The following is a 25,692-nucleotide window of genomic DNA, read 5'->3' on the forward strand; positions in this document are numbered from 1 at the left end:
GAATATTAAAGTGATACATATGTTTTAATATTATGTTGCTGTGAAGAACAATTCATATCACTTTAATAAGTTACATCATATTAAGATCTTACTGTATAATGGCAGTAAGGTCACTTCACGACCACTAGTAGGCTAAATACTAATATTACTACTACTCATAGAACGAGAGTTACATCCATGTATCTCTGTATTCAACACATTGCCTTATCTCTCGATTATGCTGTTAACTAGCTTCCTACAAGGCTTGAACATTATGTACAGACTAAATTAATTTGTGAGTCTGGCATCAATTTACTACTTTTAGCTGTTGCAAATAAACAGGAAAATTGGCTCAGACTTGGCAGTGTTAATGAGTTAGACAGATCTTGATGTATATTTGGGCTTTTGCGGTCATTGTGTTGAACATCTAAAGCAAGACACTTTAATTTCATCAGCTCCTTCATCCTCATCCCTGTGGGGATTGTTTGTTAATGACTCTGTTGCGCTAACACACTCTCAAGAACATGCTTTCTCTCTTTCTCCCTCCTTTTCTCACTCACTCACACTGTACATGCCCACAAACCATAAACACTTGCATGTAAATACATACAGACACATATCTTTGCATGTGGTTTGCCATTATTATATTAAATAATATTATATATATATATATATATAGTATTCATATAGAGCACCATCAAAGCACAAGACTGTGCCTTGTGTAACTCATGCTCAGTGTAAGACCTAATTAGCAAGTGCAGAAACTGAAAGAACTCCCTGATTACATTATTAGAGCTATTTTGAACTTATTTACAAAGTTGCAAGCTAATTTGGGTTGTTTCAGTTGACCAGTCTTACCTACTGACCTGTTGTCTGTCCAGTATTGACTCCTCTGTCCATCTAACTATTGACCATGCTCATGTGTCAATGAGTAGGCCATGTATTCATATGTGGAGATAATTAGTTGAGTAACTGAATCACCGTTAGCTAATCACTACAGTCTGCTTGAATTATTGCATTAAATAGTCTTTATTACTCATTCAGTAACTAGTACTAAGTTTCTAAGTTGTTTTCACGTAACTTTACATTAACAAAACCAGCACCAGTGTTGTATTAGGTTTGCTTGTGTTGTATTTTACCATCAGGTCACCTGTTATTCTAGTCTTGTCTGCTAGTTCATAGATCATTTTGTAACAGAACTTTACTACTGTAATGTGAAGTTGTGCGCTCTTTACATGCCAACATTACGTCAATGCTTCCATAAATTAATGCTTAACAGTTTTTCACAATTCACATTACATTTTCTTATAAAGGAGTTATTAAGTCATTAAACAACTAAATTATATAATAAGTACTTGAAGGTTGGCAGCAAGGAAAATACACTTTTTGCAACATAGGGCAGCAGATGGCATGTAGTACAAATTTATACAGCATCCTTACAGTATCACTTACAAATATAGGCGACTCTAGGTTCTTAGATTTACACTTTTATAAATTATATAGTTATGATCTTAAGATCTGATCATTAAATTCTGTTTTGTGCTCTCTCTCAAATCTGGTGAAAACCAGTTCATTAATCCACATTTCACATCTCCACACAATCCAAGGTCACCTTATCAATCGTCTCGTATAAAATATCCTTTGCTTAAGGAGTGAGTGACACAATGGACGAGCTGACAAAAAGACACTTCAGACGACTGACAAAAAAACATGGCTGCCAAGGGGATCAACTGCCTGCCCGTCACTGATAAATCACTCATCCTGCAGATGTTTTTTGCACAAATACATGCAAGGCCATTCACATACTCTTACACACACAAACACACACCTTTTACCCTCTCCCAGCCCGTCCCATCCCACCCATCAGCCCATACAGTAGGTTTGAAGAGGTTCATGATTATACCCTTTGACCTCATGTTGTGGGGGACCTCTGCCATTAGACTCTATTACGACCAAGGTTATCCAGGGACATGTCTGCTAGTGGGAAATGATGTAGCCTGCCACTGGTCTAAGTGGCAGGCTGATGGATCTGTCAGCGACACAGGCACACGTCACAGACATTATTAGAGAGATAGAATGAAAGAAACAGAGAATAAATGAAGGATAGGAGAGGAGGAAGAGGAGGAGGAGTGGTCTTGGATGGGACAGAATAATGAGTAGGATTTGAAAGTGTGGGAGATTGATAAAGGATAAGGGCTAGCAAGCTAGCAGAGACTATGTCCGGATCGATTTACATGTCTCCGGCATTGATAAAACTCCCCTGCATAGGGAATTTACCTCGTTTTCACAAAGGATGACTGATACAGTGATTATCAGAAAAACCTGCTGTGCTGACTGTGTATTCTCGTGTGTTTTCATGCGCGCACATGCATTTGTGAGGTCCGTAGGGTGGAGGGAAAAGCGATAAAAAGAGGAAGATGAAAGAGGCAGATTACTTTTTTTTTCTCAGTTCAACGACTTTGACTGGAATGAAATCATACAAATATGATTTTATTTTGTATTTTGTTTTGCTCTCAGTGGGACTAGTTCAGTAGTGAGATAACACAACTATCTAACACACACACTCCCTCACTAAATACTGTTAAATCCATCATCCCGAGCCTGTCTCTATCAATTTCTAATCTAACCCAAGTTTGGATAAGCAGATTCTCCCAGGAACACATGTTAATATCATCTTAAAGGTCGTGGCTATGCTCTGCACACCAAGTAGAGAAAAAGCATGTGAACACACACCTTTGGACAGACTTGGCTCTTTGTGACCAGTGTCTTTCCACCAGGGTGTAAAAATTAGACTGTGTGTGTGTTTGCGTGTATGCCCTTGAAACTGCCCTTTCCATTCTGGTTACTAAGACTGACATACAGCATTCCACAGCCACTAAACGCCTTACCATTTACATGTATGTGTAAGTACATACCCAAAGATACACGCATGCACGCATACACACCAGCTTGGCTACCCTCTGTTCCTGGCAGAAAACACTGATTCTGCCCTACTAGCTCACTGACCAACATATGGATGGATGGAGGTGGCTCATGGCTTGCCATGATCAGTGGTGTGTGTGTGTGCATCATGCGTTAATGTGTCCACATGTCACAAGTATGAATGGATGACGAGCTGACTGGTTTTGTCTGTGAGCCAGCAGCCAAGCTGTGCTGTCCCCTCCCCTTCTGCTCACTGACAGTTGGACCCACGACCCCCTCTCTCCAGCCATTACCCTGTCCATACTTTACTTCTCTGTCACCCATATGTCATATGATCTGTGTATAAACTGCACCCTTCTCACTGCGATTTAACAATAGTTTGGAGTTTTATTTTAAAAAAAATTGCTAAAGCTAAAATAAAAAATAGATATAATTAACAATGGAAAAGAAAGGAAAACCAAAAAGGGACCATTATAATACAAATTATGAAAAAAGTAAAAAATAATCTTGTTCTGTAGGACTTTTTAGAAAAATGTTTCTTCCAAATGAGCAAAAGAGAAGAGACAACTTTTTGATAGCCGACCTCTGCTAGTACGATATTGAGGAAGATGAAGATTAGATGAACTAATCTGGTTCAGTAAGAAGACATTTATGAATTAGTTTGAAAAACTATTTATGAGATATCCCGCTCTAAATTGCATCTTGTACATAAAAATAAAGATTTTGAGAACAGTAATAGCATAAGTTGATTTTGCTTGTTTGCCATTGTAACAAAATGGCCCTGAGGGAAGGATACTTATGATCTTATGATGTATGAAAAGTAAGGACAAGCTAAGGGTATGGAATGCAGTGTTTGTCCAAAGAATATGTTACTCACCATAATGGCAACCCTTTTAACAAATTGTCTTCTGCTGGAAATATAATTTATAAGTCATAAACCATATTTCATGAATTTATACTTTAAAATGTTGTTATTCACTCTATCAAAAGCTTTTGAAGGAAATTCATTATTTTTAACTTTTTTTCATTTCCTTGAGTGTCACATGCTTTTAGCTCCTCACATTGCTGCCTCATTGCCTTATCTCTTATCGTTTCACTCTCTGTAAGCTGTTTGGTGCACGGTGGAACTAAAAAGGTTATTCTTTCCCCATGTTGTGTTAATTAGCAACAAAAGAGGCTGCAATACTCGGGGGCGGGGGGCGAGCTGGCACTGCCACTCCGCTCTCTTTCTGCCAGTCTCCTCTACATTTCTCTTTTATTTTTCTCCATTGCAAAGAATTACATGGCTTATGCTTCATCCCTGTTGCTTTCACTCATCCTTCCTTCCCTTGTTTTTTTATCCATCCAGCAGCTCTTGCATGCACCGTAGCTCCCATGTTAGCATAGCCAGCCCCATTTTTTTTATCTGACACACATGGCTGCCCTGTTGACTTTGATCCTCAGATCTTAGTATCAAGGGACCATTCACTCGTTCGCCTGGGGGAGGTGACAGAAATGTCTGTGTTTTCCTTCTGTGTGCATGAGAGAGAAAGGCGGGAGAAAAAGCACGACATGCAATAAGTGGAGAGTGCGAGATGACAGAGCCTGTGATCCAATATTTTCCCCTCTGAGATTTTGGGCTGGTTTCTCGGCCGCTCTCTGACATGTATGACATGAATCTAATCTCTTTGCGTCTTTGTTGTTGCCTGGCTGTCTCTAATGCTCTGTCCTTATTGGACCCATAGCCACGGTGATGGAACTATTGATGCCACCAGTCATTTGTTTGCTTGTCCATTCAGCCATTTAGATCCAGGGTTGTAATTTAAAGAATCAATAGTGAGCTGATGAAGCTACTCTATGCTAAACTGGTTCTCATGACACATGTAAGCAAAAGTGACTCAGTGCTTCATTTGTCTATGTAGCCTCCAGTCTTCCCAGTCCCCCTCTCTCTCTCGTATGCTTGTTTCACTTCTCTGTTTTAAAATACCCACTGCACCTGCAAATTACACCATGATTACAACTAATAAATCACATTAGACATAATTTCAAACACAACATCATCCACATTAAGTTCTATGGTGAAGAAAATGGTGCTCCAGATTTTAATTTGAAGGATAGGAATTTTCCTGGAGCCTGATAGTAAGATGTATGATGTTTTATCATTCGACACACAGCTTAATTATTTTTTATTTTTATTTTGCATGCAACCATCTTAGTTGTAGTTAAGATCTCAACAAGAATCACCACCGCAGTTCCAACTTATTGATCATTTAGAGTGGCAGGACATGACACCGATACGAAACCCTGTGGGTCAAAGTATTGCCAATCAGCCCATCCAAAACAGCCTTCTGTTCTGATGTCTTCCGCTAATGATGTCCAGTCCACAACGATAACCAGCAAACAAGACAAATTATCTCCTAGTCAAATAGCCAATTTGGATTAGTGTCAGTCTTGCACTTTCGTTCGACCTTCGTTTTCCGATGAGATTTTTTTTTCTTTACCTATCCTTCCTTTTGTAACCCTGTTTGGTTTTTGGAAAAGTGAGAAAATTAGCTACATCCTAAACTGCTGTAGATGTAAGATGTGAGAGAAGGTGTGTATTCATTGACCGCCTGTCCATCTGTCCATGCGCTTGTATGTGTGTGTGTCTCAGTGAACGGTGTCCAAGCGCCTGCTAATAAAGGAGTAATGAAGTGCCATGGAGATATGGAGAGAGCTGTCCACACTCACAGATGTGAAACTTAATGAGAGAGTGTGGAGCCATGTACAGGAGCCAGGCCAAGAGAGAGGATGGCCACCTGGCATTTATACCAGCAGGAACTTATGGAGGTGTTGCTTGTGTGTGTTTGACTGTTGGTCACTGTGTGTGTATAAACGTTCACGCTGTGTTATGCATGCATTAGCGCTGTAGTCCATGCACCAACCAGAACACTTAACTCCTTTTGCAGGTGGAGGCAAGTGGGGTGTAAATGTATCTCTTTTGACTGATAATTGTAGGCTATTAAATGAAACTGTTGTACTGTATAATGCTAGAAAGTGCAAGGGTTGCTCCACAGATTTACATTAGTGTGTTAATCAACAGCTAATCTTGCAATAAGCAGCCAGTTGTACAGTTAAGTCTTCACATTAAGCCTCATTTCTCTTATTTCAATTAACTAAAAGGAGGCGCTTAGAGAAAGCTTAGGAAGCCAGCTGCTGGCTCTGTAGCATTTCGACAGCTCATCTCTCCCCGAGTCCTGGGTAGCATTAGTCTCTCTGCAGGGAGCCTCACTGCCAGCTAGCTAGCTAGCCTCTGTGGGCTCATTCTTAACAACACACCTTAGCCTCAGGTGAGAGAGTGGCACGGTGCAGTGCTGCTGATAGCGCTCATTAGTCTCTGGATTAGCCCTGATTAGCCTAGCCGTTACTCCCAGTGATACGCCATGCTAATGCTAATTATGCATTAACCACTTTACCCTTTTTAGACAAGCTGTGTGCCTAGCTTTATTACCTTTTATTCTCCTGTGACTTTTTCTTGGCTGCGCCTTCGACACCAGTTGCACTGGTGGCACATTTCTTTCTCTACATTAACTAAATGTAAGCTAATTCAGCAGGTTTTTATCATCCACTTTGCGACACGTTGGTCTTGATAAGGAGCGGATATGGGGATGCTGCTGTTTGCGCAGAAAATAATCATCAAAAGTGTGTCAAGATAGGGTGCAATACCTACCTGAGCTGAGACAGTAATCACTAATAGGTGCTGTTCTGAAATGAAAAACAATGTGAGAGCATAATTAAGGGGGAGGAAACTGATTTCACGCCCAGTCAAGCAAACAGCTTTGTGGGAGTTTAACAAAAACATAGTTAGCTGGCAGATCAGAGTTTTTATTCCACTTGAGTGTTCATAAAGTTAAGCTACGATGAGTGTGACATTAAAGCAGCGTGAAGGCTGTCACAGGCAAGTGACAAAGTGAAATTGACTTTGATGAGATTGAGATGAGGCAGAGGAGCCTCTAACTCGCACTGTCCTTTCATCTCCATCATTGTCAGTCAAAGCTAGACACAGAGGAAGGAAGAGAAGGTGGACAAGAAAGGTGGAGGAGAAGGATGAGCAGATAACCGCAAGCAGTGCCGTAGAGGAGCACATGGGGGTGAAGATTAGCGGTGCTTCTGTTGAAGTAGGTTCCATGCTGATTTTCAGTGGCAGCTGTACATGCTGACTACAACCTCCAGAGATGCTGACACAAATCCAAACTGATCTGCTCGATTTTAGTGAAGTTCAGCCCTCACCAGACTCACAGTACGCTGTATATGTCTATCAGCAGCTCTGTAAGCAAAAAAAGGACTCTGAAACTTGTGTGGACTCAGCCATCTGTTCTGGACACAGTGTTGTGTTTCTATGTAGAGTTACTGTCTCAGACTGACTGCAGAAAAAAAAAAACCTCCACTGGGGTCTATGTTGACGTACCTGAGTGGACATTTTGAACCTAATTCGCCTACAGGCTGCAGTCTTAGTGGACAGAAATGTTCAAATGTGGGATGTCTGACTCTTGACAGGTTATTTTACTTCATGTTTCTTATCTAACCAAGCTGATTTATGTTCATCTCAAGCAAACCACCGGGTTATGGGATGTGATTTCAAAATATTCAGCGAGGCTTGTTTTGTGAGAGAGGAGGAGGACACAATTTCTGTAAGATAAGACAAACGCAACCTGTTTTCCTTCAGATTTTGAAGCAAACCATATTTTCTACCTGAGATAGCAGTGCTTGCTGGCCTGGATGCCAACTAGAGTGTGGTCAAAGCTTATCTCTGTCCTTTCTGCCAGTAGAAAGTGCCAGTCAGCTCCTTTCATTGGTTTCCTCTTAAGCCCTTATGTTGGTTGTGTCAAGTGTTATTACAGATTGCTGCCTCTCAGATTTGTCTCTCTTACAGTGACCTTCACAGGTAACCTCAGAAAAACGATTGGCAAGAACTCATCACAGGCTGTTTTGGGGTCAGTTGGTTTGTCTCCCTGGTACTTCAGTTTTGGCCGCAGGAAGAGGAACATTGCAGTTTAAGAGAGCAGATTAGGACAATTGGTCCTAGAATGCTTTTAGGAACTTAACTCTGTTGATGTTACACTAATCAAATCTATTTTTTCTCTTTTTCCTCCCCCCCTTTTCCCCATCTATCCCTCTCTTTTACAGGTGGAACGAGAAATAGCTATTCTGAAGCTCATAGAACACCCGCACGTTTTAAAGCTACACGATGTCTATGAAAATAAAAAATACTTGTAAGTATCACGAGTGGATTGTGGTCCCGTTTTGATTCATGTAAAATATACAAAATCGTATTATATACTACCCACAGTAAATTATTGAAAATATGTATAAAAATGTACAAATATCATTACTATCAAGTGTTCTTTTGGATGCCAGAACAGTCTTTAAAATCCCCCCGATCATTATGTTGGTCCACAGAGTAGTTTTGATTGGTGTATTATGATTGGAGGGCAACACTGATAGCCTTGGAGGGGTGAATGCTCCATTAGTATTGGCATGAAGCATTTAATTTGGCCGTGCACGCTAGGAGACTGCTAATAGGGAGAGTAAGACGCTGTAATGTAAACACCATGACACGCTTATCAGAGGCAACACCATAGCATTAAGAAACATTAGCCATGGAGAGTGGCAGTCGCATTGCAGCAGCTGCACATACACACACACACACACACACATGCAGGCGCACACATAAATCTATTAGCTAACTTTAGCAGCAGTGAGTGACAAGCCCATCAGTAGTTTATAGAAGCCCTCTTGATCTACAGAGGACTGTTTGTCAGCTAAATTCAATTAGTTCTCATCTTGAGCTTACAGGCCAAATGGGATTGGACATGCAGTACTGTACATGTCATCCTTTAAGATGATAGGAAAAGCAGAATATTGTGATTCATCCAATAAATTGGATTATTAAAATCACATTTTGTGCCCATTGCTTCATCACTTTTGACAGTTAGTCACTAGAAGCATCACAGAAGACAAATTGCTTTACATTTCTATCACCAGAGACTCGAGTACACTCTGTGCTTCACATCAGTGATGTCATTTTCAGATTTATATTGTTTAGACTCTTACTCAGATATCTCCACTTGAAATGCAATAATTGATAAACAGAACAGCGCATTTTGAGTTAGCGGTCCCAGAGCTTTTCTGATTTTTTTATTATGGTGCTGATGCTGATATCACAAGCTGTTTAAAGTGGTGTGGTGTGCATGTGTGTGTTTGTGTGTGTGTACAATAGGTGAGGGAGAAGTGAAGTGGTTTGCTACATAGCCCACCAATATTTTATTTATGGATATTTCATTGCTTGAAATGAATGATCACATCATGACGCTAATATAAATTATGCTTCTGAGAATGAAAAATGGTCGCTCAGAAAAAAATGCTCAAGTCAAAAAGCAGAGTCCATAATGCATATGAGTAGACTTGATGTAATAATACAATGAGCTGTTTTATTTCGGATGGTAACAAAATGATTATTGTAACACATGCAAGACCTATTCTTATTTTCTGAGCTACCATTGGGAAACAGTGAGGTCAGAGCTGTTGAAAGTCTCACATTTAGCCACTCTCTAAAGCATACCTTGCTTTATCATTTATTTAACTTTAAATGGGACAATAATTTACTAAATGAACATCACACTGTATTGAAGAAGAATTGAGACCATAAATTCATTAGGAAACGGTTTACTGAGCTAATAAATTAAGTGAAAAGTATGGTCATTTTTTTCATCAGACTCAATACTATTGGAGTTCTTGTTTGCAGCCCATAGAGCTGCACCCTGCTGGCCATTAGAATTAATTTAGATTTAAGACACTTCCGCATTTGCTTTACTTCACAGAACTGAAAGCTCTGTCCACTCAAGTATGGGTCAAGCTCTAGACGTAAATACAGGCTTTCCATTTGGAGTGTGACGTAACTAGTTTTTTTGTTTTGTTTTTTTTTGCTAGTTTTTAGAAAGCTCTTCCAAAGCCACATAAAATATAATACAACAGCTTTAATTGGAAGAAAAGTCCTAACGACAAAATGTATTGTGATGAAACTGATCGTGATTACAAAGGAAACTACTGGACTCAGGAGAATAGCCTTTAAATCATGGTCATATTGTTTTATATTTTATATATTTATAGTGGAAACTGTAAATTATGAATGCAATTCCAGTATGGCCATGTTTTTGTAAATGTATTAATGTGTGCTCGCTTACTTGTGTTCGGTCAGATTGTTCTATGTGCCAAAGCTATTGAGGTTTTGCCAGCTTTTTTTGGCATTAAGGGTTGTTTAGTGAGCACATGCTCTGTGGCCGGGCACAGTTTGTAACACTATAGTGTAATCAATAAAATTGAAGTCTTGCATGTGGCCGCACATATCCACAGCAGGGAGAGAGCGAAAAGAGTATTTCACCGCCTGTCTGAGTTTCAATTTGTCCTAGTGAAGATGGAGGGTGTTTCAGGGCAGGATATATGGGCAGGCTGGTCCGGAGCAGGGGCAGGGCATGACTAGCTTTTAGCCCACAGATGCAGCTTTAGGTCTGAGTTGGCAGAGATTCATCCTCCCCATCCCCTTGGAGCTCCGGAGAAAGAACCCAGCCACACAAAGGCTACATGAAGAGTGGCCATAAAAAATGTGATGGCAGGGGAGAAGATAGAAATGACAACAGAAGTACTTTATATCTACAGTAAGGAACTTGATAGGGTTCATGAAAATCTCTCTTCCTTTTTCTCTTCCGTCTCTTTCGCTTGATTAACCAAGTGCTGAGACAGAGACTGTCACAGAAGCTTACAGTGTCTGTACCTTAGCAGAATTCACAAGCTCCTAAATCCCTAATGTCTAATAGCTTTCATACAACTTTTCCATCTTTTTGCAGTGTAATGCATCTATATCATCCCTCCGTGCCCCCCATCGGAGATCAGAGTGTATCGTATATCCGAACCCTTCACATATATTGTAATACACTGTTGGCATGTTGCAACTCTAACTGTGGGGACAGCTAACGGATGACAAAATGAAAAATAAACAGTCAACCCAATATGACTTTGGGGAGATCAGATCATTGATCCTGGGTGTTTTGTCTGTATATATTGGCTGTGAGGGAGCACATTACTCTAGTTCTTACAGACCTCTGTGGTCAGGAGCTTACTTTGTTTCTTCAGGGCCTTTTCTGATGGCACAGAAGTATGTATGTCTGTCACTACAAGCGAAATATTTCGATCTCTATCTCTATTTTTCTGATGTGTGTATGAGAGCTGCTGTCCTTGTTTTATCTTTATTTCTTGGACTGGTTTTCCTCTATCCCTCTCTCTTTTAGATACCTCGTGCTAGAACATGTGTCTGGTGGTGAGCTGTTTGACTACTTGGTGAAGAAAGGCAGGTTAACACCTAAAGAGGCCAGGAAATTCTTCAGACAGATCATGTCTGCTCTGGATTTTTGCCACAGTCATTCCATATGGTAAGTGAAATGATACGCATGATACACATGTTGTGAATGGTTGGATTACACTGCTGCTGAAAACACTGAAAGAATGAATCCCAGCTATCCTAATAAATGCTATTTATAGATGCTATTCCTTGCTTTATGACATATTGAAAACAAATATAATTTTGGCACAAATTAAGGGACAACAATAAGAATGGGAAGATAATATTTTGGTTTTACCTTACATTGATAAAAAATGCATTAAAGTATATGAAACATATTAATTAAATTAAATGAAAAATGATTGAAAACCTGTGGAAACCTGTCTCCAATTACACTTATATTTTTGCAGTACAATAAAGTGGACTCGCAGTGCAGAGAGTCTGGTTCTACAACATACAGTAGTTGCAGTTTACCCTAAATCAAGTTCATTTTGCAGAAGAGTTAACACCACAGGTTTCAGATAAATATTGCCATAAAGCCAGAAAAAAACACACACATTCACTATCTGCATAAAGCCATCACATACATTTCAAAAGATAAAACAACCATAGGTGTAACAAAGTCAATTTGGTTGTCATACAACATTGAACAAATAATGAGTTCCCAAATGATACATTTAAAAAAAGATACAGATTCTTCCTGAAGTGAATTTACAATCTAAATTCCAATCAGTTTATTCATAGCTCTGGAGTGCTGTTTAGTTTTCAAGCCAATGATTCAATATGGAGATTACAGAACTGAGAAAACTTGATATCGCTTGTTAGGAAAGTGTTTATATTCCCTCTTAAAGTTTTTATTTTAATGTTCAGCTTTAACGGCTGAGGATCAAATAGAGTAAAATACAGAGTCACAGCTTTCCTCAAGTCGAGAAATATACATGACTCTATATACAGTATGAGCCAAATGTCTTAGAAAGGGGCTAATAGATTGTTTCCCATTAAACATCTGAGACTGAGAGGATGCTTCACCATAACGATGGTTGGAATTTTTAGAGTGGAGTAGAAGTGACGTTTTTGTTAGCACTATGCTATTTTTAGTGATGAGTCCATGTATTTGTAGAAATGGCATCCAGGGAGTTACTATGTGACACATTGTGTTGTTATTCACAGGAGTAATTTAACTGTTTACCAGCTCATAGACTAGAGGCAATCATATATACTTCAGAAGTCAAAAATGTCAGCAGGGACTCATGTGGAGCGCTCATTTGTGAGCGTGTTTCTCGTTTGTATGAATGTGTAGTGTAACGTCTGTAGTGTCCATCCATTTGTGAGCCAAAAGCAGAGAGTAAGAGTTTTTCTTTCCTCTCCAGAGACAAAATGCAGAGCAAAGGCATACTCTCTTTGCTCTGCATTTTGTCCTCATGTGCCTGCAGAGCAGAGCACAAGGACCATAGAGCAGAATGAGTTCAAGTGTATTTATTTTTACCTTGGTCACAAGTGAATCTCCAGTTACTTTGCAGTAAAAGGAATACAGAACTGAAAGATGAGATAGGAACAAAGAATACAAATGCATTCAACTAATTAGTAATCAGTCACATAAAAAACAATAATACCATGTAAAAGGGTGTTTAAGACCCACTTGGACAAACTGTAAAATATCTAAAACTAAAAAGCTGCTTCACATTTCAGGAAACAATACTGGGTTTGTGCATGTTATTAGTAGTTATTTAGTCTAAGTAGTTAGTAAGTCTAGTTCTTGTATTTGTGTAATGTTTATTTTATAGTTATACTGGTTACATGTGATACTATACCGTTTTATTGTCATTGTGTTTATTTGACCCCCTTGCTTTACTTACCAGCTGGAAGGCCAGTCCCTAATGTAAACCAAGCCATTGGTTATTTCGAGTGTGTATATAATTGATCAAGTGGGTTGATATTTCATAAGTCAGACCTGCAACACAGCAAAGGTACTATTGAAATTCCATTTTGAGGTCATTAACAATTAAAACATAGCCATTATGCAGCACATTATTGGTTTGTTTCCTTGCTGCTCTCACCACTATAATATTCACAGACAGAGGCCCAAACATTAAGATATCACCATAAAACCCTAGCCCGACCAAGGCTGTGGCACAAACTGCTTGCCAGCCCGTCAACTCATAATGACAATTTATGTTCCATCATAACTTTTGTGTCAAGGCTATAGTGTCTTGCAGTACTGGAGAGAGAGAGGCTTTTCAACTTCTATGTGCAGAGTCTAGTATGCTTGGAAGTTTTCTGAATACCCTGCTGTTGAGGATGAAGCCAGAGATAAACAGTTACGGTGTAATATTCCCTAAAACCTGGTATTGAGTAATACAAGCCTGGGAGATAGATATACATAATCTTGCACGGACAATTAAAAGAAAAGAATTAAACTGATTTGTCATGGAATTATTAGGTAAAATTGAATTTCTGTGATTTGAAATCCTTTATATTTTTGCACAATATAGTTTATAGAAGAGGCAATTACATTTAGGCTGCTGCTATTTTAATAATAAAGCCATTGTGGGAGCTGTTTTACAAAGTACAACCTACCACATGCTCGTGTCAAAATTACTTTACATTTTACTGATTATCTTAGGATGATGCGCTTGAGTTAATTTTATTGTTTGAACCATGAAATCGGTGGTTGGTGGATTCCAACAAAAAAAACAGACGATTACTCTCACACCACTGGAAATAGAGCAAAACTGTCCCACCTAAGGGAATGAAAGTTAGAAGTATTTTATCAGTCAGTGTAAATAACTGACTGTGAGGAGAACAGATTAGGCCAATTAGGAGAAAGCATCTGGGACTGACATTAAGTGCATGCACATACATAGATTATCACAGCTCTTTTGTAGTAAGATTCACTAGCAGATTTATCTCTCCCTTCCTGTTTTGCTTTGCGGCTGTCTCTCTGTCTTAGCTCCTCAAATCCCCTCACTAACACTCTTAGAAAATGATGCCTTGTAAATTTATCATGAGGAGGATTATTTGGGAGTGTTGCTGCACCCTCGCCCTCCTCCCAACCTCAATTAGGGGCAAACAGACAGACAGACGAAGCCTCTCTCACCTCCCTTCCATTCCCACTAATGAGATCCCAGCATCCCCTCAATAAAAAAGCATTTCTGCAATCATTTCTTCCATTTCTGCTTGTCTGTGCTGGGGACCTACACAGACCATTAGAAGTGCTCCCTTTTCTCTGTGATTCACCGTGCAGAGCGGGGTAAACACATGCTCCTCAACCCTCCTTTTTCTGCATACCTCCCATTTTTGCTACTTCTTATCGCCTCATGCTTCCGCTCTCCGCCCACGTCCTATACCCAAATATCTCTCTTGAGCCAGATGGATGTAAGTCTGGATGTGAATGAAAGAACGTAGAGAGCTGTTTATGACTCAGTGTTTCCTCTGCCTGATTCAGATCATGCTCTGATTTAGACAGTTTTCTTTTTACGTGGAGGAAGAGAAGGGGACAAAGTGAAGCACTCGAGGATAGCTGACGAAGGAGATCAGGCAAAGATAGAGTAGGATAAAAACAGACATCGGAAAGGAATTGTCAGTAAAATATATTTATAATGAATGCTGAGGCAATGAGAAAAACCTTCATTATATGTTCCTATGAATCCAGTGTCGACTGGATTCTGGATTCTCCTCCTCAGACACCAAGGCGAGATCTGCAAATGTGTGACTCAGAAAGATACTCCGACTGACAGACTAGTTAGAACAGAGATGAAAACACTACCCACATATAATGATAAGCCTTGTGTAAGTTTCTCTTTCAATCCCTCTGCAGGTATGTCAAAGGTCAGGGTCAGCTATTTGACACAGCTCTCCGACAGCTGCTTTAGATTGAGTTTTTTGCTCGAGGTCACATTAACGGAGTGGATGCTTCATACATGTAGTATAATATTGCAAATAATTCACCTCCATGTTTACCTGAGAGGGAATCCCAACAGCAGCTTCGGCTGCATCTTGTCAGTTTAGACGTTCGACAAAGTACACATCTGCTACACTCTCCAGAGAAGTCGATGTGGCAGTCTGCCATAAGTGCAAACACCCAACAGAGACACAGATTGATTGAGAGGAGTAAAGTCTATTTTCCTTGAACGCTTGACAAGCTGCTTGTGTGCTTTACCTAGCTTTTGAACCATATTAACAGATTATGAGAGGTTAGGTTTATACGTAAGCAAGAAAAATAATAGAATTTGATTTGAATGGCAATTTTCCTACACTTGAAAGTGCCATAGAAAGCACTGCATGGTCTGATTTCCTGTGATAAATCTAATGCAAAATGTTTCTATTCTCATGTGAGCAATGAAGATGTATTGATTTATTTTTTCAGTGTTTCTGTTGCTGCAGTGAGACTAGATGCAGAATAAGGAGGGCAGATGATCCAGTGTTGACACCAAACACACCCCTGTATCACAGTCATTTTGTCCACCCTTTCCCATTACACCACATTGTCATATGCTGCACTTGCAGAGATTTGCGTCACCTACATTTGCATGGACAGGAGCAAACACCACCAACAGAAACCATCCACAGAAAAAGAAGCAATCTCACCTTGACCACAGCACACTCTGTCCTCTTTCTCACCCCTGTTATATTTGTTTAGTGATCACTCTGGTCTTTCCCCTTCCCCAGTTAACAACCCAATGTCTGTGTGTTTAATATAAAGTGACTGTGTGTGGGTAAGAGATAAAGACCATCTGTCACATAAAGTGACTCCAAGCATCCCACTAAGTAAGGCAGACATTGCTAGTGCCCCTTGGAAGAGAACCCTGTCCCTAAAGCTCATAGCTCCATCATACATGCTCACACACAGTCACACATCTTCCTCTAATCCCTGACACTGATGTGAACATTATTTCTGCCACCTACATGTGCACAAACAAACACCTGGTCCAGAAGTCACATTAAACCCACGCAGTGGCATAATCATACACATCATCCACGTTTACCTCTCTCTCTCTCTCTCACTCTGTATCCCCCACACTCCCTCCGTCATTAGCTGCTTTATTCTTCTCTTCCAGGGGCTTAAACAGCCACATACATCTGTCTATGTCATCACTTCCTTATAGCTCCACAGAGGGAAGTAAAGCAAGCCACAAGTCTTTTTATTTGAGCAACATTTATCTCTCTTTATGGTAGGTAAAACTGCTCAAATTTTCTACCATGGCAAATGGAATTTTATATTGGAATAGTGATAAATGTTCTGATTTAGTACATGTCCTTTATATTTGAAATAACCAGTTGGAAAGGGATTTTTTTTTAATGAATTCAATAATTATCAAGTCAAGGTATTTTATCACATTGACCCATAAAAACATGTAGATTCAATATTGGTAATACAACCAATCATTGTTGTACATCATCGGATATGTGTGGACCAATGAAGAGGCTATAACATTCCTTCTTAATGTTGTATTTATTTTTAATTATGGATTCTTGTTGCACCTTCTTCTGCAATTGTTTATTTATACCAGTACCAGGCTGGAAAATTAGTGACAACCAACTCCTTAATATTACTATAAAGATAATAAATGTTTCTTTTTTGTTGATTGGCTGGCTAAAATTTGCAATACATTTGAATGGAAACCTGACTTCTGTGTTTTTTTTCATGTATTGTAATCTTTCTACAGCATGCAGTTCATGTTTGCCTATTCATCAACTTCCACCCTCTGTACGTCCATCGCTCTATCAATAGCAGCCCATGCCCTTGTGGTTGTTTTGTGGTTGTGTTGGTTGACTTTCTTAGGAGAGTCTCCCCAGTTGACAGCCTGTCTGTCTGTCTGTCTCACTGCAGAAAGCCTGTACTTATAGCCTATCATCATTATGGCTGATGGCCACTAACAACACAGAATGGAAATCTTTTTTCTCCCTCTCCTCTGCTTTTTTAACATTTTTCTGATATTTTCCTCTCCTGCAGAGCCAGTTAAAGCATTGAGGTGTAACTGGGTGAGGGAAGGGAAGTTGATGTGGAGAGGAGGCGGAAAGGAGATGTGATGGGTAAAATGGGAATGGAAAATATAGCAGGAGGAGAAAGAACACAAGTGGTAGGTTTATGGTGCCTGATTTAGGGGGAATAGGCTGGTTGTGTAACAGGAAAGATGGGAAGGCTGTTTGAATGAGGGAAGTTAAGAATGGAATTGCTTTTCTAATTTTTAACTGGCCCAATGGACTATTTTAAGATGAATTATCCACCACCATGGCAGTCTATATTAGATGCCTGATGTTGCAATGGGTTTTTAATATCTATGCCACTCCTTCACTCCAATGCTTTTCTGACAGCATGTCTGTTTATTCTGCCTTGAAGGTCTGCTGCTCATCCTATCTTCCCCACTCAAACTCCTCTGGATTAAGAGCAAACGCTGGGTTGCACACACAGATTTGGCACAACAAAGCAAATAGTTTGTTTATTACAGATCGAGCCATCATTGTAATCCCACTTTTTAGTCACTGCATTACATGCAACAATGCATTTCTTCCCCAGTGTTGCTCAAAACCCCGGAGGAATAGATAGAAATGCCCCATATGGCACAAGGAATACTCTCCAGTCAATGGAAAAGTAAATCTTGTGTGTAAAAAAAAAAAAAAAATAGCTGTGTATCTTCCTCTCAATTCTAATTCAGTTTAAATGCAAATTATATGAGAGTAGACTACTAGATCATGGGGTGCCCGGTAACTCATCTGGTAGCTCACCTTGCGCCCCATGAAGTCCTTATCGCAAATAAGACAGTGTAGTGAAGGACATGTGTAAGCCATTGCTGACCATCAGTCCTTTCCTTGTTATCATCTAACTAAAATAAATGTATACGTTTTCTTTCTAAAAGGGATGAATAGAAACCTTTGATTTATGTGTAACTGTGACCACATTTGACATGTACCCACTTGCAACCACTTGTATCCACCTGCCCTTGCTTTTTTTATTTATATGTATATGATAAGGATGTGAATCAATCAAAAATGTGACCAAAGGTGATATGATTTGAGAAGCATGGGCAATGGACAATGGTAGTTGTGACCATAGCTTGTTTTTACTTTGCTTTGTGTGATACTTTTCTATAACAGTTTGAGTCCACTAAGTATATTTTAATCATTATCACAAGTAACAGTGTTTGTATAAGACAACACTATAAGATGGTAGATATTCTAGTGGACAGGGGGGTGGTAATTAGTGTAAGCTACATAGCCTATATATATTACATCTTTAGCTGTTTTGGCTATTTAACAATGTTTTTTGTCTTGGTAATTAAACAAAACATAAATCAATACTTTATATCCCTAATGAGATTGAATGCACCGCTTTTGTAATTTTCTCATGGAGCTCTTATGCTGATACGGTTAGGACAGTGTAGTGAAGGACATGTGTAGGCCATTGCCAACAATTGGTTCTCTCCTTGTTATTATCTGACTAAAATAACTCAAGTTTTCTTTCTAAAAGGGATGAATAGAAACCTTTGATTTATGTGTAACTGTGACCACACTTGAGATGTATTTGTACTTTTAACAAACTGTGTTCCAAATGTAGTACATCGGATCTAACTTGGCTACTCCGAGGAAGAATAGACATAAATTACAGAATAAATTGTAAACACATCTGCCAATCGCTTGCTTTAAAAAAAAAAATGCAAATGCAAAACCAATTCCATTAGACAGCAGAAAGAAAAATATACGACTTTATCTCTCTCATCCCTCATTGCTCTTATTACACAATTAACCCCATTGGCTAAATGAATGATTGTGCCCACCACATCTAAGTCAGCAGTCAGAATGTCCTCTTTTGCTAATGCGATAGAATATTAGCCTCAAGCATTTTTAGCGAATGTGCTTGGTCTCTCTGTAATTGGGTCAACAGAAGCCTAAAAAAGTTTGAGAGAAAAAAGGAAAGATAGAAAGAGGAGGATGACACAGAGGTGCGCCAGAGGCTAAATGGGTGCATTTCAGCTCACAACGATGGTTAAAAACCCCACTCCAGCTAACAATAATGGTAACAGGAAAGCTTTAGTACCTCATGAAAAGGCAAAAACAGGTGTGCTATTTTCCAGGCATGTTAATGTGTCAAAGATGCGCATGTGAGCCATTAGTGTTAAGTGTTCTGGTTTAGCTTATTAGTGTCACATATCTTTGTGCTATAACACAGACTTAACAAGAGGCCATATTAAATATGGTGTATGTCAAATTTGTCACAATGGGAAAAGTATATTTTCCTTGGGCTGAAGAATTTAGCTACGAAACTGCTCATCACCATAAACATGTCTGGGATATTATAGGGATGTGAGCCGCAAGAGGACAGACCCATTACGACCTTCTGTAAAACATAACATATCAGCATGGTACGTGCAAATGATCACAGGCAATTAAGAGCTTGGTGTTAGATTGCAAGAATCATGTCTAACGGCCCCACTGGGAAGTAAACCTTGCTCAGACAGCATGAAAAGACACACGTGTGCCCTGTAAATTACACTGAGGTGTTTCGCAAGAGCTTAGTGCACATTGAACTGTAAGGATGTACCACAGATCAAGGTAGAACTGTGTAATCTGCTGGCATGATGGATGACAAATTCTTAAATAGTGGCTTACTCAGATTTTTTAAAATTTTCTCATGCTGTTTTCAGGACATTTAGTGCTGAGTGTTTTGTAAAAAGACATTCCTCCAAGACCTGCCTGCAAGCCAGTGGTGCACAGCATCCACGTTTCTTGAAAGAAAAACCGCAGTTACATTCAAGCTCATTGCATCTGTTGAATTCGTTTACAAACAACTCCTCCTGCATGACATATGAGTGCAACAGAGGTACCTCTGCTGCAAGAGCTGCTGTGTGAGCAAGATTACAGTAGCAAAGTGCAGCCTAATGTGTCAGAGAGGCAGTTTAATGTCCTATTATGGAAACCAGGGTCCTGACAACCAATAAAGCATCCAGATGCAATTTGTCCTCTTGATGCTGTCGGAGGATAAATATACGCTGCTGCCTTCTTTCTTTTGTGGATCGGTCTCTTGAGGCTTGGCTTTTTCTGTTTTAAATGTGATGTTAATACCATGTTTATTGGTCTTTTAGGTAGTGATTTAGTGTGCGTTTTTGCATCTCAGGCTGACGAGTACTTGGATATTTATGACTCTGTTGAAGCTGTGGTTCTCTGATTGGGGTCTGTTAGGATCATGAAGTTATATGATATCAAACAATGTTTGAACACTGTCTTAAACACTCGCCACAGTCAGTGCTGTCATTGCTGCTGCTTTTGTCATTGATGTCCCACCAAATTATTTAATATGCTCCAGGCCCCGTCTTCTGGTCCCTGTAGCTATAAAGTTACAATTTGACCTTCTGTCAAACTCCAGTCACAAGTGATTTGTAACTTTCAGCTGTCTAAAACACTTTGTTGCCAGAAGAAACATTATTTTTAAAAGCATTATTTAATCAGGAGTGTTGATGAAGAACACTTTCCTGTACAGTACTGGCTTGGTGGAATAGAGGGACCTCAGAGATCCCCAGCACAACCACATTCTCACACCGGTGGCCCCTGAGCTGTTCGGTAAATGTTTGTTCCTTCCTCGTGTGCTTTGACAGTATTAGTTAAAAGACTAACTCTCAAGCTACTGACATCGCTGCCAAATGATGGTTGTGTGAATTGACAAAGGTTTTAGCCTGGGGAGAACTGTTTTAGATGCTATCTGTGTTTTATTTCAATTATATCAGGGATCACAGAGACTGCCAGTGTGATAACAAACCAGCTGACAGCTAATCCCTCAGGACAGGAAACGGCTTGTACAGCAGCTGATGTCATCTAAGGTTAAACGTCCATTGTGATGAGGCATTCTTCAAAGGTGGACGCATCAAGCTATTGTTCCTCTCCCCTTTCAGTCATTAGTTTAAGGAGAAGATGAAAGTCTAGTTCATGACATCCTGACAGCCCGTGGCTCTATATAACTCTCTGATTCCAAAAATCATAGAGGGAGGTAAGCAAGTCAGAATATAGAAAAAGAAAGATAGATATCAGTGGATGCACACATACACGTGTTTCATGTCTGTGGTTCTTCTCTCAGCCTTGGTAGACATCACAAGAACAGCACAGTATGATGTAATACAGACTTCAACCCAGAGACATGTTAAATGCATGAGTAAATGCTAACACTACTCTGCTTTTGAACACTCGTCAAAATTGAGATTCTAACCTCTGACACGGCAGCACATGTATATGAGAAAGATCTTACTCTCAATGGTCCCTTTTAAGGAGGGTGACATTGTCCGCTGGATATTATCCCCCTCACTGTGTTTAGTGGTAATGAATGGCAGCTAATGAACCCTTCCTCTGCGGCTGGCTCCCCTTGACGCCCTATGTTCTGCCAGTCTGCCAGTGGCTGTCTGGGAGATGAGAGGAAGGGGATGAGGGGCGAAAGAGGGAGGGAAACAGAAGGAGAAAAGCACACAGCAGGGGGCTGTCACACCTTGTACCAGCCCAGCACTGACGTGGCAGCCCCTTAGTTTCAGAATGGACAGATCAGAGAGGACGATGCAGAGAGAAGGAAGGCGCTCAGAAATAGGTTAAGCTGCTGTGTTGCTCTCAGTTGTGTGCATGGATTTGGATCCAAGCTTGGTCCACAGGTGTTTAATAGACCTTGCAGCGCACCTTTCGTTTCTCTTCAGTTTTACTAGTTTATATGACTTATGATAAGATGATAAGCTCTTTCATGTATCATTAACTGTTTTATCTTTTCATCTCACTATCTTTCAGCCACAGGGATCTGAAGCCTGAGAACCTGTTGCTAGATGAAAAGAACAACATCAGGATAGCAGACTTCGGCATGGCCTCCCTTCAGGTTGGAGACAGTCTGCTGGAAACCAGCTGTGGGTAAGTGCTATAGAAAACGTGTTGCGTGCTCTCCGATGCAAAGTCTCAAGATTGTGTAAGTCATAGTTGGAGGGCACACAGAGTTGGCAGTATGCAACAGAAACCGAGAGAAGAGTAAAGAAGCAACAGAGAATGATGAGTGGAGCTATCAAGGAACTCTGCTAGGTGCCGTGTTCTGAAATCCTCCGTTATCGTGCTGTGTTGATCTCCTGAGGAGAGACATTTGGTGTCTCTCACAGAGTGTGCTATCTGGCTGTGAGCAGGGCCAGGGCCATGGCCACACATTACTGCTCTCCGTCTCCTCATATACTACGCTGGGTTTTATGACCTGGCAGTCACAACCACGCCAGGCCCATCAATCCCACAACGACCAAAATGAATTCACTTGCAGGAAAAGTCACTTTCAAAGTCTTTCGAGCGTGGTCGGCCATATTGTGGGAGTGTTTTTATTTAACCCTGAAGTGTAGTGAACAGTGCGCAGGGTCACATTTGTCAATAAAAGAAGCAACACAGTTGATGATGGTTTACTTTTAGGTATCAGGTTCATAAAGTCAGTGGCAGCATGGATTAAAGGTCTAGTGTCTAACATGTAGGAGGATCTATGGGCAGAAATGGAATAAATTATGCATAATTATGTTTTTGATAGTGTATAATCACCTGAATATATATGAATTGAATGAATCTGCAGTAATCCAGAAGGGACAAATCAAATACTGGCTCTAGATAGGGGCGTTCACATTTTTTGCACGTTTTGCAGGCTCCATAGTTTCTCCATCCGCTAGATGCCACTAATCCTATGCAGTACTATCAAAAAGATTTCACTACTTGGCAAAAAGAGTTTCATGTCACTTTTACCTGAAATTCACACTGTATATTGTGTCAACATGTAAGCAACAAAAACAGGTACACATGAAGCAAATCATATATTGATTTTATGTTTTATACCTTTGTAGGTATAGTTCACAAAATAAAACATAAATACAGTGTAGCAAAAGAAAGAAAAATAAGCAAGAAAATAAATCGATTTGGGGCATAAAATAACACACATATTGATGTGTTTCTCAGAGTTGGTGTGGGTTAATACATCTGTAGATTTAGAAAAAAATATGTGTTTAGTGAGATCGACAGATGACGGACATCTAAATCACTCCAGAAAAGCCCATTAGATGTACGGTCAACTAAGGGGCCAAGGGCTATCTCTGCTGATTCCTGATGATCATGATTTCTTTGGGAGAATCTTTGCTCTGTGGTTACACATGACACTACATGCAAGGCCGGGGAGATAGAGAAGACCTTGCAACATCTGTCCCCAGCTCAGACCTGATTCTGTCCAGATTATGCCTCCAAATCAGCCACAACTGAAATTACACACACTTGCATACACGTAATACTGCAAACACACATGCACACACAGTGCTGGCAAGGCTTAGTTCATCCCTGACCTCTAAGACCCTTTGCTATTGCATAATTTTTTCAGCAGTAGCACAGTGCCTAAGCTCTCATGACTCATCGGGAGAGATCAGGCCGACTGAGAACAGTGTGCATTGCTATCTGCAAGTAAAATGTGTCTGATTGAGTCATTCTGCAGCCATGATGACCACAGTGAAGTGTTTCCTTTTCCTAGAAAGGCTACAGAATGCGACAGCTCTTACTCAGCTTTGCAGTACTTTGCAGTAACCTGTAGTGCAACTGCATCTAGCTTATATTTCATCAAATTCTGTTTACACTTCGAGCAATTCTGCTTTCCGATCCAGGTGCAGTACATCTGCTTAGTTCCCCACATTACATTTACGAAGTGCTGAAGGTACTTGTTGCAGGTGGAACCACAGAGCTGTCTGACAGAGATGCAGGCACACATACCACAAACTCCCACACACAGTAAAGCAAAGTAGTTCTGTTTTAGTTCCACTCTCAGCTCCATCACCGCATCCTACCCTGTTTGTGTGCTTGTGTGTCTCACAGGAATGTGTGAGCATCATTTGTGTATGTGTGTCTCTGTGGCGTTGCCTAATTCGTGTGAATGTTCCATACACTGCATGTGTGGTTATTGATTATTCATGCTTTTCTGACTGTCCCATCTCTAAGTGTAGATATGACAGTTTTTAATTAAACGCATTTATCTGGCCCCCTCTCACCATGCAGCAGTCTGACACAAATGTATTCCATTTGCCACGGGTAATGGAGCTGAGTGAAGATGAGACTCGCCGCAGGTAGAGTAGGGGGAGCCTCGGAGCACATACATAAATACATGCAGACATACAGACATATAGATGAGCAGAGGCATTGACAAGCAAGTACAAATATGGATCTAAGAACGTGCATGCAACCTCTCTATCTGTCTGCATAAACCCAGCTGCGAGTTCATTAGTGCTTGCTGTTTGTTTAATGCTGTTGCTTTGATTGATGAAAGGAAATTATCTTGTATGCAGTGAGGAGACGCACAAATTTGGTTCAAAAAGAAGAATTTTCTTAAATAAGACCTGCATGTCTCAGCGTCTCCTCAATAATGCTGGCCCATACTGCTGATCCGTTCACTGCTCCATAGGTGCTCATATCTCTTAAACTCATGATACGATGTACTGTTTACTGCAAGGGACATGGTAATCTGTTGGTAAACTTATTAAAGCTCTTTTGAACTTGTGGTCCAGACATCTCTCTGCAGGCACTCTTACACTGATAAGTGTGCAGCTTTTTTTTCATCTTTATCATTTTTGTATCCACACTTCAGCAGTCTGGTTCAGTATAATCTTGGGTCCTTAACCAAATGCTTTTTCTTTCTTTATGCTGTCGGGCAAATCACTTACAGCAGCATTTTGGACCACTATACTGCTATTTGTTGCCCTCAAAAGTTCTGTTCTGTGTGTTAATTTTATTTATGCGATGTTAGTGGTGTTAGGTTGGGAGAGTAAATGAGCTTTGGCAAATAGCAATAAAAGACTGATGTTATGTCAACCCACGCACAACTGTTCTTCAAAAGACTGCATTTTTCACGCTGGTCAGAGGGAAGTGGCTTGTACAGCTTTCTATTTATCTTTAGTATCCTCTATAATCGGAACTTCTGGTGTCAGCAGCAAGGGATTATTTTTTATCAGATACAGTATGCGGCCAAAGTTTAATGTGCTTAGCTAAGATACATTTGAATGAACTTTATTTACACCTCAAATTAATACTTATTGCTTTAAATGAAACTATTAAATACAGGTCAAACTTAACAAGAAAGAAGGGTCATGAATACTCGCCACATCGCAGTGCAGAAATTAAACAATTATGGAGTGTTTTAGTGTGGAAAATGTTCAAAACTGACATATGTGGACAAAAAAAGCCCTATAATGATGTGTCAGAGTGGAAAAGAGATGAGATCTAAGCACATACTGTAGATGATTTGGCTGACTGATTTAGGGTTTTAATATTGACAAATTAGTATTCAGCTCAGGCAGAAAGCTGAGATTCTTGTGTTCCAGTCTTTACCTCCACCCTGTGTTTGCCACCTAAAGCCTCAGCAAATAATTAGTTTATATCCACGCTGGTTCCAGCTGTGGCTTGTGTGTAGTGGCACTCGAGGGGCA

General features: G+C 40.0%; 1 protein-coding gene across 1 annotated transcript in view; it reads left to right on the top strand.

The window, feature by feature from the left end:
* The window catches only part of brsk2a (BR serine/threonine kinase 2a), a 154,616-nt gene that overhangs the window by 96,359 nt on the left and 32,565 nt on the right, over positions 1–25,692 (top strand). The window contains exons 3-5 of the mRNA XM_035664339.1: positions 8,047–8,132; positions 11,205–11,345; positions 22,010–22,126. Coding sequence (XP_035520232.1) covers positions 8,047–8,132; positions 11,205–11,345; positions 22,010–22,126 — 344 coding nt within the window. The remainder of the gene's footprint in view (positions 1–8,046; positions 8,133–11,204; positions 11,346–22,009; positions 22,127–25,692) is intronic.

This window comes from Morone saxatilis, unplaced genomic scaffold, assembly GCF_004916995.1.
Source record: "Morone saxatilis isolate NCDOM2014 unplaced genomic scaffold, NCSU_SB_2.0 Contig2, whole genome shotgun sequence".
NCBI classification, from domain to species: domain Eukaryota; kingdom Metazoa; phylum Chordata; class Actinopteri; family Moronidae; genus Morone; species Morone saxatilis.